Source organism: Glandiceps talaboti, chromosome 23 (genome assembly GCF_964340395.1).
Source record: "Glandiceps talaboti chromosome 23, keGlaTala1.1, whole genome shotgun sequence".
Taxonomy (NCBI): domain Eukaryota; kingdom Metazoa; phylum Hemichordata; class Enteropneusta; family Spengelidae; genus Glandiceps; species Glandiceps talaboti.
The window spans coordinates 15,156,340-15,173,493 of NC_135571.1; the positions used below are offsets into that span (position 1 = coordinate 15,156,340).

At 34.5% G+C, this 17,154-nt stretch overlaps 1 protein-coding gene across 2 annotated transcripts in view; it reads right to left on the reverse strand.

Annotated features, from left to right (window-relative positions):
• LOC144452589 (T-complex protein 1 subunit beta-like) overlaps positions 1 to 17,154 on the reverse strand; it is a 41,637-nt gene that overhangs the window by 13,882 nt on the left and 10,601 nt on the right. For both annotated transcript variants that reach the window (XM_078143710.1, XM_078143709.1), the window contains 5 exons: positions 13,522 to 13,634; positions 12,040 to 12,166; positions 9,294 to 9,470; positions 8,326 to 8,453; positions 2,381 to 2,565 (listed from right to left, as the gene is read on the reverse strand). In XM_078143710.1, coding sequence (XP_077999836.1) covers positions 2,381 to 2,565; positions 8,326 to 8,453; positions 9,294 to 9,470; positions 12,040 to 12,166; positions 13,522 to 13,634 — 730 coding nt within the window. The remainder of the gene's footprint in view (positions 1 to 2,380; positions 2,566 to 8,325; positions 8,454 to 9,293; positions 9,471 to 12,039; positions 12,167 to 13,521; positions 13,635 to 17,154) is intronic.

The window sequence follows — 17,154 nt, forward strand, 5'->3', positions numbered from 1 at the left end:
CATCCGATTTTGGCGCCGATGCTACTGACTTACGGTCATTTTTGCCGATTTCTGGCATAAATTGAGTAACAATTTTTTGTTGTTCTGCTAAATAATGAATTATATTTACAAAAACCAACTTTTCAAAAGGTATCAAGGTGACAACTTTAGATATTTCAAGACACTTTCATTGCCGGTGCAGCACCGTCTGTTGCGTCATAATCGGATTAGTGAGCCGTTAATTAATTTCGTTCAAATTTTTACGACTCAAAATGTCATTTTCTGCCAAATTTTCGCCAATTTTGACAATTTAGCCAGTAAAGAGAAGTTTTGTAGGAACATAAATGTTGGTATTTTGAATTTTATTTGTAATATAAATATTTTGTTTATTTGGGATATGTCAATAAATAAACGACTTGTGTTAGTTTTATTCATATTTTATTACTTTAATTCATATTTCGGTTGTGTTTGTGGAATTTGAATGCATGTATTTGCAAGTGTGATGTAGAGAATTTATTTTCCAATGAAATGATACCTCATTTTTAAAAAATGAGCAACTCTAAGTATTTTTATATCAATTTGATTACATAACACTCACTTTCACCTGGTGGTCAGTGAGGGGGGTGGTGGAGAACAAACATTCCCAGGGGGCAATTGGTGGTGAAAAGGTTAATACCAACTTTGAATGAGATCTTTTCAAGCATGTCTGAGTTATGGCTTTGGACATAGAAAATTCGCAAACAAAATGGCTGCCAGGCGGCCATATTGGATCGTATCACAATAACAATGAATATGCACATGTATGCCATAGAACACTGTCCTAATACCAACTTTGAATGAGATCTGTTCAAGCATGTCTGAGTTATGGCTTTAGACATGGAATATTTGCAAACAAAATGGCTGCTAGGCGGCCATATTGGATCGTATCATGAAACAAATTGACGTGCATATGTATGCCATTGTATGTTGCCCCTGTACCAAGTTTGAAAAAAATTGGTCCAGGCATCTCCAAGAAACGGCTGCGGACGGATGGACGGACGGACGGACACATGGACGCACGGAACCCAATCAATAAGTACCCGTCCCGGACTTCGTCTGGCGGGGACTAATTAGTCAGTCTTAATATCATTGGATGGCAAGGTGACCGTTCTATTTGACTAAGTATTTGCAAACATTCTGACAATTTCCTGTGCTCCCCTTACGTAATGATGTGGTGATGACATACATCCCCTGGCATTTCCTGTTAGCATATTTGAAACATCTCTGATATGTATGTGCACATGAGAGTTTGTAAGCTGGATGCATGGAGGAGTGAAATGTTCAGGCTTTGGAAAATATTATGTATAAACTAAAATTAAATAAATTTTCAATATTAACAGATGACGTGGTTCGGTTAATATAAATATACAGGTGAGGGGGTTATGTTAATATATATATACAGATGACAGGGTTCTGTTAATATATATATACAGATGACAGGGTTCTGTTAATATATATATACAGATGACAGGGTTCTGTTAATATATATATACAGATGACGGGGTTCTGTTAATATATATATACAGGTGAGGGGGTTCTGTTAATATATATATACAGGTGAGGGGGTTCTGTTAATATATATATACAGGTGAGGGGGTTCTGTTAATATATATATACAGATGACGGGGTTCTGTTAATATATATATACAGATGACGGGGTTCTGTTAATATATATATACAGATGACAGGGTTCTGTTAATATATATATACAGATGACGGGGTTCTGTTAATATATATATACAGATGACGGGGTTCTGTTAATATATATATACAGGTGAGGGGGTTCTGTTAATATATATATACAGATGACGGGGTTCTGTTAATATATATATACAGATGACGGGGTTCTGTTAATATATATATACAGATGACGGGGTTCTGTTAATATATATATACAGGTGAGGGGGTTCTGTTAATATATATATAAAGGTGACAGGGTTCTGTTAATATATATATACAGATGACAGGGTTCTGTTAATATATATATACAGATGACAGGGTTCTGTTAATATATATATACAGATGACGGGGTTCTGTTAATATATATATAAAGGTGACAGGGTTCTGTTAATATATATATACAGATGACAGGGTTCTGTTAATATATATATACAGATGACAGGGTTCTGTTAATATATATATACAGATGACGGGGTTCTGTTAATATATATATACAGGTGAGGGGGTTCTGTTAATATATATATACAGATGACGGGGTTCTGTTAATATATATATACAGATGACGGGGTTCTGTTAATATATATATACAGATGACAGGGTTCTGTTAATATATATATACAGATGACAGGGTTCTGTTCATACATATATAAAGGTGACAGGGTTCTGGTATGGCTACACCTACCTATCATGACCTCTTGTATTAAATCACATTGTCCAAGTTGTACAAGGTCAGGATGATCAAATGTTGATACAATTTCTGCTCCTGTAACTAGTGATAAACGTTCTACACCTTCAAAGTCTGCATGTTCTATCGCCATGACACCAGCATCAGCAAACAACTGCTCTGGATAGTTATAGATTAGTTGTCTGTTTTGAAGAAAAGTGAAATAGATGATATGTATATTATTTCAAATGCTAAGGCCTCAGCCCATCACACTAACATTTTACATTACAGTAGAGAAGAAAAAGAACAAGGAAATGAACATCATTCTTCTAACATTTAAGGAAAAATAAGTAAAAAATAAGTACAGAACTACTTCATTCTTACATATAAATCATAGTGTCCACTGATAATTTGTACTGAACTACTTCATTCTTACATATAAATCATAGTGTCCACTGATAATTTGTACTGAACTACTTTATTCTTTGATATAAATCATAGTGTCCACTGATAATTTGTACTAAACTACTTTATTCTTACATATAAATCATAGTGTCCACTGATAATTTGTACTAAACTACTTCATTCTTACATATAAATCAGTGTCCACTGATAATTTGTACTAAACTACTTCATTCTTATATATAAATCATAGTGTCCACTGATAATTTGTACTAAACTACTTCATTCTTACTGTCCACTGATAATTTGTACTAAACTACTTCATTCTTACATATAAATCATAGTGTCCACTGATAATTTGTACTAAACTACTTCATTCTTACATATAAATCATAGTGTCCACTGATAATTTGTACTGAACTACTTCATTCTTACTGTCCACTGATAATTTGTACTAAACTACTTCATTCTTACATATAAATCATAGTGTCCACTGATAATTTGTACTAAACTACTTCATTCTTACATATAAATCATAGTGTCCACTGATAATTTGTACTAAACTACTTCATTCTTACATATAAATCATAGTGTCCACTGATAATTTGTACTAAACTACTTCATTCTTACATATAAATCATAGTGTCCACTGATAATTTGTACTAAACTACTTCATTCTTACATATAAATCATAGTGTCCACTGATAATTTGTACTAAACTACTTCATTCTTACATATAAATCAGTGTCCACTGATAATTTGTACTAAACTACTTCATTCTTACATATACATCAGTGTCCACTGATAATTTGTACTGAACTACTTCATTCTTACATATAAATCATAGTGTCCACTGATAATTTGTACTAACTACTTCATTCTTACATATAAATCATAGTGTCCACTGATAATTTGTACTAAACTACTTCATTCTTACTGTCCACTGATAATTTGTACTGAACTACTTCATTCTTACATATAAATCATAGTGTCCACTGATAATTTGTACTAAACTACTTCATTCTTAGATATAAATCATAGTGTCCACTGATAATTTGTACTGAACTACTTTATTCTTAGATATAAATCATAGTGTCCACTGATAATTTGTACTAAACTACTTTATTCTTACATATAAATCATAGTGTCCACTGATAATTTGTACTAAACTACTTCATTCTTACATATAAATCAGTGTCCACTGATAATTTGTACTAAACTACTTCATTCTTACATATAAATCATAGTGTCCACTGATAATTTGTACTAAACTACTTCATTCTTACATATAAATCATAGTGTCCACTGATAATTTGTACTAAACTACTTCATTCTTACATATAAATCAGTGTCCACTGATAATTTGTACTAAACTACTTCATTCTTACTGTCCACTGATAATTTGTACTGAACTACTTCATTCTTACATATAAATCATAGTGTCCACTGATAATTTGTACTAAACTACTTCATTCTTACATATAAATCATAGTGTCCACTGATAATTTGTACTGAACTACTTCATTCTTACTGTCCACTGATAATTTGTACTAAACTACTTCATTCTTACATATACATCAGTGTCCACTGATAATTTGTACTGAACTACTTCATTCTTACATATAAATCATAGTGTCCACTGATAATTTGTACTAACTACTTCATTCTTACATATAAATCATAGTGTCCACTGATAATTTGTACTAAACTACTTCATTCTTACTGTCCACTGATAATTTGTACTGAACTACTTCATTCTTACATATAAATCATAGTGTCCACTGATAATTTGTACTAAACTACTTCATTCTTACATATAAATCATAGTGTCCACTGATAATTTGTACTAAACTACTTCAATCTTACATATAAATCAGTGTCCACTGATAATTTGTACTAAACTACTTCATTCTTACATATAAATCATAGTGTCCACTGATAATTTGTTCTGAACTACTTCATTCTTACATATAAATCATAGTGTCCACTGATAATTTGTACTAAACTACTTCATTCTTACTGTCCACTGATAATTTGTACTGAACTACTTCATTCTTACATATAAATCAGTGTCCACTGATAATTTGTACTAAACTACTTCATTCTTACATATAAATCATAGTGTCCACTGATAATTTGTACTGAACTACTTCATTCTTACATATAAATCATAGTGTCCACTGATAATTTGTACTGAACTACTTCATTCTTACATATAAATCATAGTGTCCACTGATAATTTGTACTGAACTACTTCATTCTTACATATAAATCATAGTGTCCACTGATAATTTGTACTGAACTACTTCATTCTTACATATAAATCATAGTGTCCACTGATAATTTGTACTGAACTACTTCATTCTTACATATAAATCAGTGTCCACTGATAATTTGTAGTGAACTACTTCATTCTTACATATAAATCATAGTGTCCACTGATAATTTGTACTAAACTACTTCATTCTTATATATAAATCATAGTGTCCATTGATAATTTGTACTAAACTACTTCATTCTTACATATAAATCATAGTGTCCACTGATAATTTGTACTAAACTACTTCATTCTTACATATAAATCATAGTGTCCACTGATAATTTGTACTAAACTACTTCATTCTTACATATAAATCATAGTGTCCACTGATAATTTGTACTAAACTACTTCAATCTTACATATAAATCATAGTGTCCACTGATAATTTGTACTAAACTACTTCATTCTTACATATAAATCATAGTGTCCACTGATAATTTGTTCTGAACTACTTCATTCTTACATATAAATCATAGTGTCCACTGATAATTTGTACTAAACTACTTCATTCTTACTGTCCACTGATAATTTGTACTAAACTACTTCATTCTTACATATAAATCATAGTGTCCACTGATAATTTGTACTGAACTACTTCATTCTTACATATAAATCAGTGTCCACTGATAATTTGTACTAAACTACTTCATTCTTACATATAAATCATAGTGTCCACTGATAATTTGTACTGAACTACTTCATTCTTACATATAAATCATAGTGTCCACTGATAATTTGTACTGAACTACTTCATTCTTACATATAAATCATAGTGTCCACTGATAATTTGTACTAAACTACTTCATTCTTACATATAAATCATAGTGTCCACTGATAATTTGTACTAAACTACTTTATTCTTACATATAAATCATAGTGTCCACTGATAATTTGTACTGAACTACTTCATTCTTACATATAAATCATAGTGTCCACTGATAATTTGTACTGAACTACTTCATTCTTACATATAAATCATAGTGTCCACTGATAATTTGTACTAAACTACTTCATTCTTACATATAAATCATAGTGTCCACTGATAATTTGTACTGAACTACTTCATTCTTACTGTCCACTGATAATTTGTACTAAACTACTTCATTCTTACATATACATCAGTGTCCACTGATAATTTGTACTGAACTACTTCATTCTTACATATAAATCATAGTGTCCACTGATAATTTGTACTAAACTACTTCATTCTTACTGTCCACTGATAATTTGTACTGAACTACTTCATTCTTACATATAAATCATAGTGTCCACTGATAATTTGTACTGAACTACTTTATTCTTAGATATAAATCATAGTGTCCACTGATAATTTGTACTAAACTACTTTATTCTTACATATAAATCAGTGTCCACTGATAATTTGTACTGAACTACTTCATTCTTACATATAAATCAGTGTCCACTGATAATTTGTACTAAACTACTTCATTCTTACATATAAATCATAGTGTCCACTGATAATTTGTACTAAACTACTTCATTCTTACATATAAATCATAGTGTCCACTGATAATTTGTACTAAACTACTTCATTCTTACATATAAATCATAGTGTCCACTGATAATTTGTACTAAACTACTTCATTCTTACATATAAATCATAGTGTCCACTGATAATTTGTACTAAACTACTTCATTCTTACATATAAATCATAGTGTCCACTGATAATTTGTACTAAACTACTTCATTCTTACATATAAATCATACTGATCAGAAAAGTTAAATATATCATACAAATAATAGTGTCTACTGAAAAGGGAGTAAAGATCTCAGACACAGAGAGGAAAGATGCTTTGAGAGGGGCATGTGAGAAGCAGCTTTTATATATATATATATATATATATATATATATATATATATATATATATATATATATATATACACACACATAACAATATTGCCAACGGCATTGTAACACAACTGTATTTTGCTGTTGCTATGGGTATGGTCTTGTTCCTGGGCATATTTGCATACATTTTTGGAACCTTTATTCATTTGGCTACCCTTCCCAGTTTTCAATAATAACTGAAGAATAACATCCCCATCATTTTACTTTTTCCAACTAGACACCAAAAGTAATGTCCCCACCAAATACCAAGGCAATCCGTGTGGCGGTTTTTAACTTGAAGTCATTCACACACTGACAGCCATTTTGAATATATAATTAGGTAATGTATAAAATTGCAACAATTTATAAACAATGTTGTACTTGTTTTATATTCCTTATTTAACATCCTTTCCAAATATATAGAGAGATATATGACCAAATTTTCGAAAAATGATGGAATGATGACCAAAGTGCATAGTCATACACAAAATGCATAGCCTCCCGGGAAGTCTCTAAAGGGTTAATGAGATCACTAAAACAATCATTTCTGTACACTCCTATCTGTTTAAATATTCCTGACAGACATTTCACATGTTTTTTAGATCTATTTTGCATATCACTAATGGGATCATCATACCATTAACATCATTTGATCTGTACATCCCCAGAAACATTCCTGTGAAATTTCAGCCAAATCAGACACAAGAACTATTGGACTTGCATATTTTTTTACCAAAACAACATATTTGTATCCCTAATTTGCATATCACTGATTAAATCATGATGATTTGAACAATTTCCCAACTAGACACCCAAGGTAATATACCTACCAAATACCATGGCAATCGGTCAAGCAGTTTCAGACTTGGGTTTTTCTCACACACACACACACACACACACACTTTCCCATGCCTACAGCACTACTTATCAGTTCAGTTGTGCTAAAAAATGCACTGAAGTCAGTAATGTGGAGTCCGAATTGGGTCAGCAAGGTGGCACTAAATTTGCCGTTAACATTGCAATCGAAGTAAACTGGAGTCAGAACTTTGAATTTATGTAGCATTTAAATGACCCATACATAAATTACATAGAGTTCATTCAGCCATCTACTTGATGTGTTAAACATGGTAATCATAGTCAAAATTGAATAGAATTTTTTCCAAACACAGCCTTTATTTACATCATAAACCATGTTATGGAGACAATTTTTGCTTCAGCCATGTTGAAATTTGAATTTGAATCAGTGGTGAAAGGGTTAGCGCTTACGCATTCTATTGGTGAAAGGGCTAAGCTCCACTCAGCTGGTACTGACAGTGGAGCTAAAAATGTCTCAGAAATAAACACTTGATGTCAATATAACAATGTGTTGTCTATCACTTTGTCTAATTTACCTGTTGATAAATACATTAATTCCATGTTTGAGAATCTTCTCCACTTTGTCTTTCATTTTCTCTTTTTCAGCTAGCTCCAACTCTGCTATCTTTGCTGTTGAATCAACACGGACCCGTGAACCAAATATCTACCAAAATGAAAACATGCAATGTCTGTTAGAAAACTTGTTTTAGGTATGAAGTACGTGACTGCAGGTACCTAGATTTTGCAAATTAACTTTTGAAACTAAAAAAACTATGCCAACAGTCTCAGATGACATGGAATTGAAGTGTGCATTCTTAAGATAATAACTTATGGAAAGTCATTAATTACATAAATTACTCATTAAAACTGTAAGGTACATCAACAACTTTATAGGACATATACAATTTCTTATGGCTAACATGTATGTACTAAATTATATTGTAACTGATGCATACATTCATACTAATTACCGAAAATCGTTAATTATGCAAATTATTCACTAAAAATGTAAGTTTTATCAACAAATTTTATAGGACATATGTGCTTTGTCATGGTTAACACATGTACAACATCATATTGAAATTGAAGTATGCATTTGTTAGATAGAATCAACTTACCTGACATTATTAATTATGCAAATCATTCATTACAGCTTTTAGCGAAATCAACATACTTTATAGAACATATGTGCTTTGTTATAATTAACTTATGTACAAAATTATATTGCATATGACATTGCGTTCCCAAGGTATAGCCTAATTACTAAAAACCATTAATGATGCAAATGACTAATTAATGTTCATTGGATGTTTACCAAAATCTAATCAGTTCCTGTCATTACCAGATGTGCAGCTTGTTTCATTACAATACAATGTATATGTTGTAAATTTTGAGAGACAGACACAGACAGAAGCAAGTATAATATAACCTCCCCTTATGGGAGGGGGGAGGGGGGTAATCAAGAATTTAGGATACCTACACACAAACAAGCACTGAACCTTACCTTAATTTTATCAGCATCCATAGCTGTATTTGCAACCATTATTTTAGCATTTTCAATTCGTTTAGGTTGATTGACACCAATTTTCTTATCCAATAAAAATCCTTCATCTAAATGAGAATCTAACATACTGCCACCAGATTTCTTCATAATTTGAATAGCATTTAAATTACCACTACCCTGTAATAATATAAAAATAGCGCCAATGGCGTTGTAGCACAACTGTACAGTTTATAAAAATGTTTATATGCTAGGTCATGCTAACAATAGGTGTTCATTTGCTGAATAAATATCTAGTAGCCTATCCAATGCTGTCGTTATCTTTGAAATATACTCCAGGGGTGAACAAATCATTTGTGAGGCACTGGTCCCCAGACCAGTGCCTTAAATAATCCAGTGGTCCTGTTAAAAGAATTAGTGATCCAGGGGTGAACAAATCATTTTGTGAACCACTGGTCCCCAGACCAGTGCCTTAAATAATCCAGTGGTCCTGTTGAAAGAATTAGTGATCCAGGGGTGAACAAATCATTTGTGAACCACTGGTCCCCAGACCAGTGCCTTAAATAATCCAGTGGTCCTGTTAAAAGAATTAGTGATCCAGGGGTGAACAAATCATTTTGTGAACCATTGGTCCCTGGACCAGTGCCTTAAATAATCCAGTGGTCCTGTTGAAAGAATTAGTGATCAAAGGTACATTTACATACATTTTTTGAATGTTTACTCACTTGCCTACCAGATGATGTTATTTTTAATTACCAAAATATACTGCCATTTGGTTGTTGCTAAGGGCATGGTTATGGTTGCTAGGGCCAATTTTGTCAAAATGTTTTGAAAAAAAATCTGCAGAATAACACTTCTAGAAACATCTCACCAAGTTTCAGACTCATTGACCAATTACTTTCAGAGATTTTTTGACCAAAAAAATGAACATGTTTACACCTAATTTGCATATCACTTATGGAATTATTCGTCCATACATCCCTAGATGCATTCCCATAAAATTTCAGCCCAATCTGCTCAGTGGTTTTGGAATTATAGATTTTTGACCAAAAGACACATTTTTAGCCCTAATTCATATCACTGATGGGACCATCATATCATGAACAATTCATAGTAAAAACACCCTGAATAATGTTTCACCCAAATTTCAGCCCAATCTGCCCAACCCAGTAGTGTTTCAGTTTAAGTTTTTTGACCAAAAATCACATTTTTTTTACCCAAATCACAAACCGATGCTAGGATCATTTTGATTTGAACAATTTCCCAATTAGACACCAAAGGTAATGGACCCATCAAATATCATGGCAGTTGGTTCAGCGGTTTTGACTTTAAGTTGTTTACACACACACACACACACACACACACACACACACACACACACACAGACACACGCACGCACGCACACACACAGACACACAGACACACACATACACACACACTCATACAGACAAACAATCCCTATAGCACTACTGAACCTCAGTTCAGTTGTGCTAAAAATCACTTTTTTCATCCTTCTTTGGTTTCATGTTGATTACAAAGCCAGTCAACACATCTTGGCCTTTTTCATATCTTGAGGTCTGCATTAGCATATCAGGCATTTGCATAAGTGTCATTTTTCAAGGGGTAGTCGTTCAGGAAATCACTTCCTATCAAAGTTAAACCCTTTTCCTTCCCCCAGGTTAATTTCACTCTGGCAGTATTTGCCACTCTCTCCACAACTCAGGAAAAATAGTCACTTGTGGGGAAAAATTCCCCGACGATGGGAAGCACTTTCGTGTACCAACAATTTTCCCCAACTCGACCATTTATAGCAATGGTGGTCACTGCCAAAGGTACTGACTGACATGTCCCCTCCATACCTAGGCTTTGTGTGTGCGAACACTTACCAACGACTTGCTTTGTATACCTTTGTATGGACCAACACTTACCAACGACTTGCTTTATATACCTTTGTGTGGGCAAACACTTACCAATGACTTGCTTTGTATACCTTTGTGTGGACGAACGCTTACAAATGACTTGCTTTGTATACCTTTGTGTGGACGAACGCTTACAAATGACTTGCTTTGTATACCTTTGTGTGGACGAACGCTTACAAATGACTTGCTTTGTATACCTTTGTATGGACCAACACTTACCAACGACTTGCTTTATATACCTTTGTGTGGGCAAACACTTACCAATGACTTGCTTTGTATACCTTTGTGTGGGCGAACACTTACCAATGACTTGCTTTGTATACCTTTGTATGGACGAACGATTACCAACGACTTGCTTTGTATACCTTTGTGTGGGCGAACAGTTACCGATTTAGTTTGCGATTTCAAGTCAGTTACAACCGTTTTTTATAATTTTGGGATGCTGGCAAAATTTCCACTGACGATATTAATTGACTAGGCCTATTAATAACTGGAAAATTCAAAGCTGTTTCCTTATGACTTGGCATCAGGTGTTGCACACTTCACAAAGTATAAATCAGAGCACATGGCAAAGTGCACTGACCCCCAAGACGTCCATTCACATGGTTAAACCACACTAGTGAGGATGACAGCACCTCACCCTCTGACTTGGTTGTCTTTGTTGCAACCAAATCAAGAAGGTCTTGGAGACTTGAAGGTGCAGTAACTTTAAATATTATAATTATATAAACATATACCTGTTGTTGGTTTTGTTTGCCTCCAATCTGATGTACAATGTAAATAAGAAAGTTGGATTTAAGTAATTAACTAGTATCAAGTCAATATTTTACCTTCAACCTGAGAACAGCTTCAACTGCTAGGTTAGCAAAATGGTCCTTGTGTTGAGTTAACAACTTAGAACTTAGTGTGGTCCTGGCAATATTCATCAAGTCTTCACGGAACTTTACTGGATCATTGCTATAAACAGACAAAACAAAGAATTAGCTAAAACATTTGACTGACAACACAAAGCATTAGCTAGAACACTTGACTGACAACACAGTGTTGACTAGAACACTTGACTTGACATAATACACAAAGTGTTAGCTAGAACACTTGACTGACACATAACAAAGCGTTAGCTAGAACACTTGACTGACACAACACAGTTAGCTAGAACACTTGACTGACACAACACAGTTTTAGCTAGAACACTTGACTGACACAACTCAGTGTTGGCTAGGACACTTGACTGACACAACACAGTTTTAGCTATGACATTTGACTGACAACATAGAGTTAGCTTGAACACTTGATTGACACACAACACAGTGCTGGCTTGAACACTTGACTGACACACAACACAAAGTGTTAGCTGGAATCAGTGTACCCTCCAAGGATAGCCACATTTTGTTGTTGTGAGTCAAAATGAGAAAAACTAGGATGTTTTACAGAACTGTAGGCACCACCAAATTTTGTTAATTACTAGAAACTGTGTGTGTCAGTGGCGTGTCAAATTAGCTTTGAAGGCACTCTAGCCAGAATACTTTATTAACACAAAGTGTTACCTAGAATGTTGTAAGCAGACACTGAGAAAAATGTCTGAAATGAAGAAATTAGTTTGTCTCCCCATGATTTCAGGCTTACCTAAACAATGAAAAGCAAGGATCACAATGGCTAAGTCTGAAACAACATGGTTCAATAGTGATCCACGGAATGATTTTGAAATTGTTACAAAAATTACTTTACCCATGGTCCAGGACATTAGCTTTAACCCTTTCACCACCAGTACCCGATATACCGGGACACGCTAGGGCGCCCACCAGAACCCGGTATACCGAAATGCCAAAGTTCATTCACCTATCTTGCCGTAAAACCGTTCAACAGCAGCTATTGCTGCAAAATTTGCTGCCATAACTAGTTCCACACATGAATGTTAGCCTTGTTTATCTAACCTGCCATTTTGAATGCATGATAGTGAATGGTATCAGGAGTTACAATCTAAATGACGAGCATTTAGATTACATGCATTTTTCGCCCACAAGATCGAATTTAAACATGGCGGATATAATTAACAGCTCTCATAACATGGGCTACGATATAAATTATGTCGCTGTCTTTGGATATTTCGACTGAAATTGATATAGGCAATTTATTTTCCAGTAAAATGATACCTAATTTTCAAAGATTGAGCAATTCTCAGTATTTTTACATCAATTTGATTACACCACACTCACTCTCACCTTATGTTATTGAGGGGGCTGGTGGAGAACAAACAATCCCATGACGCCAATGGTGGTGAAAGAGTTAACTTAATAAAACACTAAACTTACCCATGGTCCAGGGCATTCGCTTCAAGAACTTTCCTTGCTTCATCTACAGATTTTCTCCAGCCTGCAATGATTGTCTGTGGATGTAACTTAGATGACACCAATGTTTCTGCCTCCTGAAAGTGTAAAACAAATCAAATTAAAGCTGCAAGCAACATTTGTAGGTCGAAGCGGTTTGCCCAGGAGACAATATTGTGCTGCATGGAGGTTGGAATAGTCTTCCTTCTACACGCCAAATTGTAAGGTTATCTATACACTGATTTCAGAGAACATTTCTAAAATAGTGCTAATAGCATTGCAGCACAACTGTGCAGTTTTAAAAATGTTTATCCACATGTTGATCCATACTAGGTATAGGTGTTCATTTGCTGAATGACTATCCAGTTGCCGATCCAACCATGCTGTTATCTTTTGCAATATACATGATCATTTGGCAGTTGGTATGGGTGTGGTCATGTTGCTAGACATATTTGCATACATTTTGTGAATGTTCGTTCACTTGTATATAAAGTCTTGTTATCTTTGCAATATATGTGATTATTTGCCTGTTGCTATGCAGTGTTTTATTTAAGGGCGGTAAGTAGGTAAAATCTACCGGGGTTCCCACATCATTTTACCGGGGTTCCCCACCTAAACTATGATAAATTGCATGGGAAGTACTACCAGTTTTACCTCTTTCCCCCTTTCTGTTACCGGGGTTCCCAAACCTTAGCAAAAACACTGCTATGGGTGTGTTCTTGTTGCTATGCACATTTACATATATTTCTTGAATGTTTGTTCATTTGTCTATTTCTCCCTGTTGCTATCTTTGTGATATAAGTGATCATATGGCTGTTGCTATGGGCGTGGTCTTGTTGCTAGGCACATTCACATATATTTATTTAATGTTTGTTCGTTTGTCTAAGAATCCCTGATGTAATTTTCATGGAATACATCACCGTTTGGCTGTTGCTATGGGTGTGGTCTTGTTGCTAGGCACATTCACATATATTTCTTTAATGTTTGTTCGTTTGTCTAAGAATCCCTGATGTAATTTTCATGGAATACATCACCGTTTGGCTGTTGCTATGGGTGTGGTCTTGTTGCTAGGCACATTCACATATATTTCTTTAATGTTTGTTCGTTTGTCTAAGAATCCCTGATGTAATTTTCATGGAATACATCACCGTTTGGCTGTTGCTATGGGTGTGGTCTTGTTGCTAGGCACATTCACATATATTTCTTTAATGTTTGTTCGTTTGTCTAAGAATCCCTGATGTAATTTTCATGGAATACATCACCGTTTGGCTGTTGCTATGGGTGTGGTCTTGTTGCTAGGCACATTCACATATATTTCTTTAATGTTTGTTCGTTTGTCTAAGAATCCCTGATGTAATTTTCATGGAATACATCACCGTTTGGCTGTGGCTATAGGTGTGGTCATGGTTGCTAAGGATATTTGCATATATATTTTGAATGTTTACAATGTTTACTCATTTGCCTACCAGATAATGTTATTTGACCAAGATGTACTCCCATCTGGCTGTTGCTAAGGGCATGGTCATGGTTGCTAGGGCCAATTGGGTCAAAATGCTTTGAACAAAATCTGCAGAATAAAATATCTAGAAACATAAGACCAAGAACTTTTTGAGATATACATTTCTGACCAAAATTCACATCTTCCACCCAATTTGCATATTACTCATATCATCATTATATTCTTAATATTTCTTTATCTATACACCCCAAGATGCACCAGTTAAATTTCATCCCAATCTGTTGAGTAGTTTTGACATTAAAGATCTTTTAACAAAGACAGATTTTTTAGTCCTAATTTGCATATTACTGATGGAACATCATGTCATGAACAAATCTTACTTTACACCCCCCTTAAGAATGTCCCACTAAATTTTGCACCAATCTGCCCAGTAGTTTCTGAGTTTAAGTTTTTTTTTACCAAAAATCATATTTTTTTACCCAAATCACACACCTGTAATGCGATCATTTTCATTTGAGTTTAAGTCGTCCACACAGACAGACAGACAAACAGACAGACGGACGAACGGACAGACACCGCTCGATGCCTATAGCACTACTGAACCTACATTGTAGTTTAGTTGTGCTAACAATGATTTGGAGGAAAATCCAATATGGCCACCACTGGATTTCCCAAATTAATGACTGCCAAAAAACTAAGAGTTGAAATTTTTTCTCGATTACAAACTTTTAAGTAATCAAGTAGTTGATTCTAGTAAAGTAATGCAGTGCTTTTGGAGAAGTTGTCATTTTTAAAGTTTCGTAAAATCCAATATGGCTGCCATAGCGGTTAACCGTTTCCAACACTTAAAAGACATCACTTAGATGTTGCTATACACAAAAGATCGCTGTGTATGTGGTATCCACATCCATATTGAGTACTGTGTATGTGGTTTCCACATCCATATTGAGTACTGTGTATGTGATATCCACACCCATATTGAATACTGTGTATGTGGTATCCACACCCATATTGAGTACTGTGTATGTGGTATCCACACCCATATTGAGTACCATGTATGTGGTTTCCACATCCATATTGAGTACTGTGTATGTGATATCCACACCCATATTGAGTACTGTGTATGTGGTATCCACACCCATATTGAATACTGTGTATGTGGTATCCACACCCATATTGAGTACTGTGTATGTGGTATCCACACCCATATTGAGTACTGTGTGTGTGGTATCCACACCCATATTGAGTACCATATATGTGGTATCCACATCCATATTGAGTACTGTGTATGTGGTATCCACACCCATATTGAGTACTGTGTATGTGGTATCCACACCCATATTGAGTACTGTGTATGTGGTATCCACACCCATATTGAGTACTGTGTATGTGGTATCCACATCTATATTGAGTACTGTGTATGTGGTATCCACATCTATATTGAGTATTGTGTATGTGGTATCCACACCCATATTGAGTACTATATATGTGGTATCCACATACATATTGAGTACTGTGTATGTGGTATCCACATCCATATTGAGTACTGTGTATGTGGTATCCACACCCATATTGAGTACTGTGTATGTGATATCCACATCCATATTGAGTACTGTGTATGTGGTATCCACATCCATATTGAGTACTGTGTATGTGGTATCCACATCCATATTGAGTACTGTGTATGTGGTTTCCACATCCATATTGAGTACTGTGTATGTGGTATCCACATCTATATTGAGTACTGTGTATGTGGTATCCACATCCATATTGAGTACTGTGTATGTGGTTTCCACATCCATATTGAGTACTGTGTATGTGATATCCACACCCATATTGAATACTGTGTATGTGGTATCCACACCCATATTGAGTACTGTGTATGTGGTATCCACACCCATATTGAGTACTGTGTGTGTGGTATCCACACCCATATTGAGTACCATATATGTGGTATCCACATACATATTGAGTACTATATATGTGGTATCCACATACATATTGAGTACTGTGTATGTGGTATCCACATCCATATTGAGTACTGTGTATGTGATATCCACACCCATATTGAGTACTGTGTATGTGGTTTCCACATCCATATTGAGTACTGTGTATGTGATATCCACACCCATATTGAATACTGTGTATGTGGTATCCAC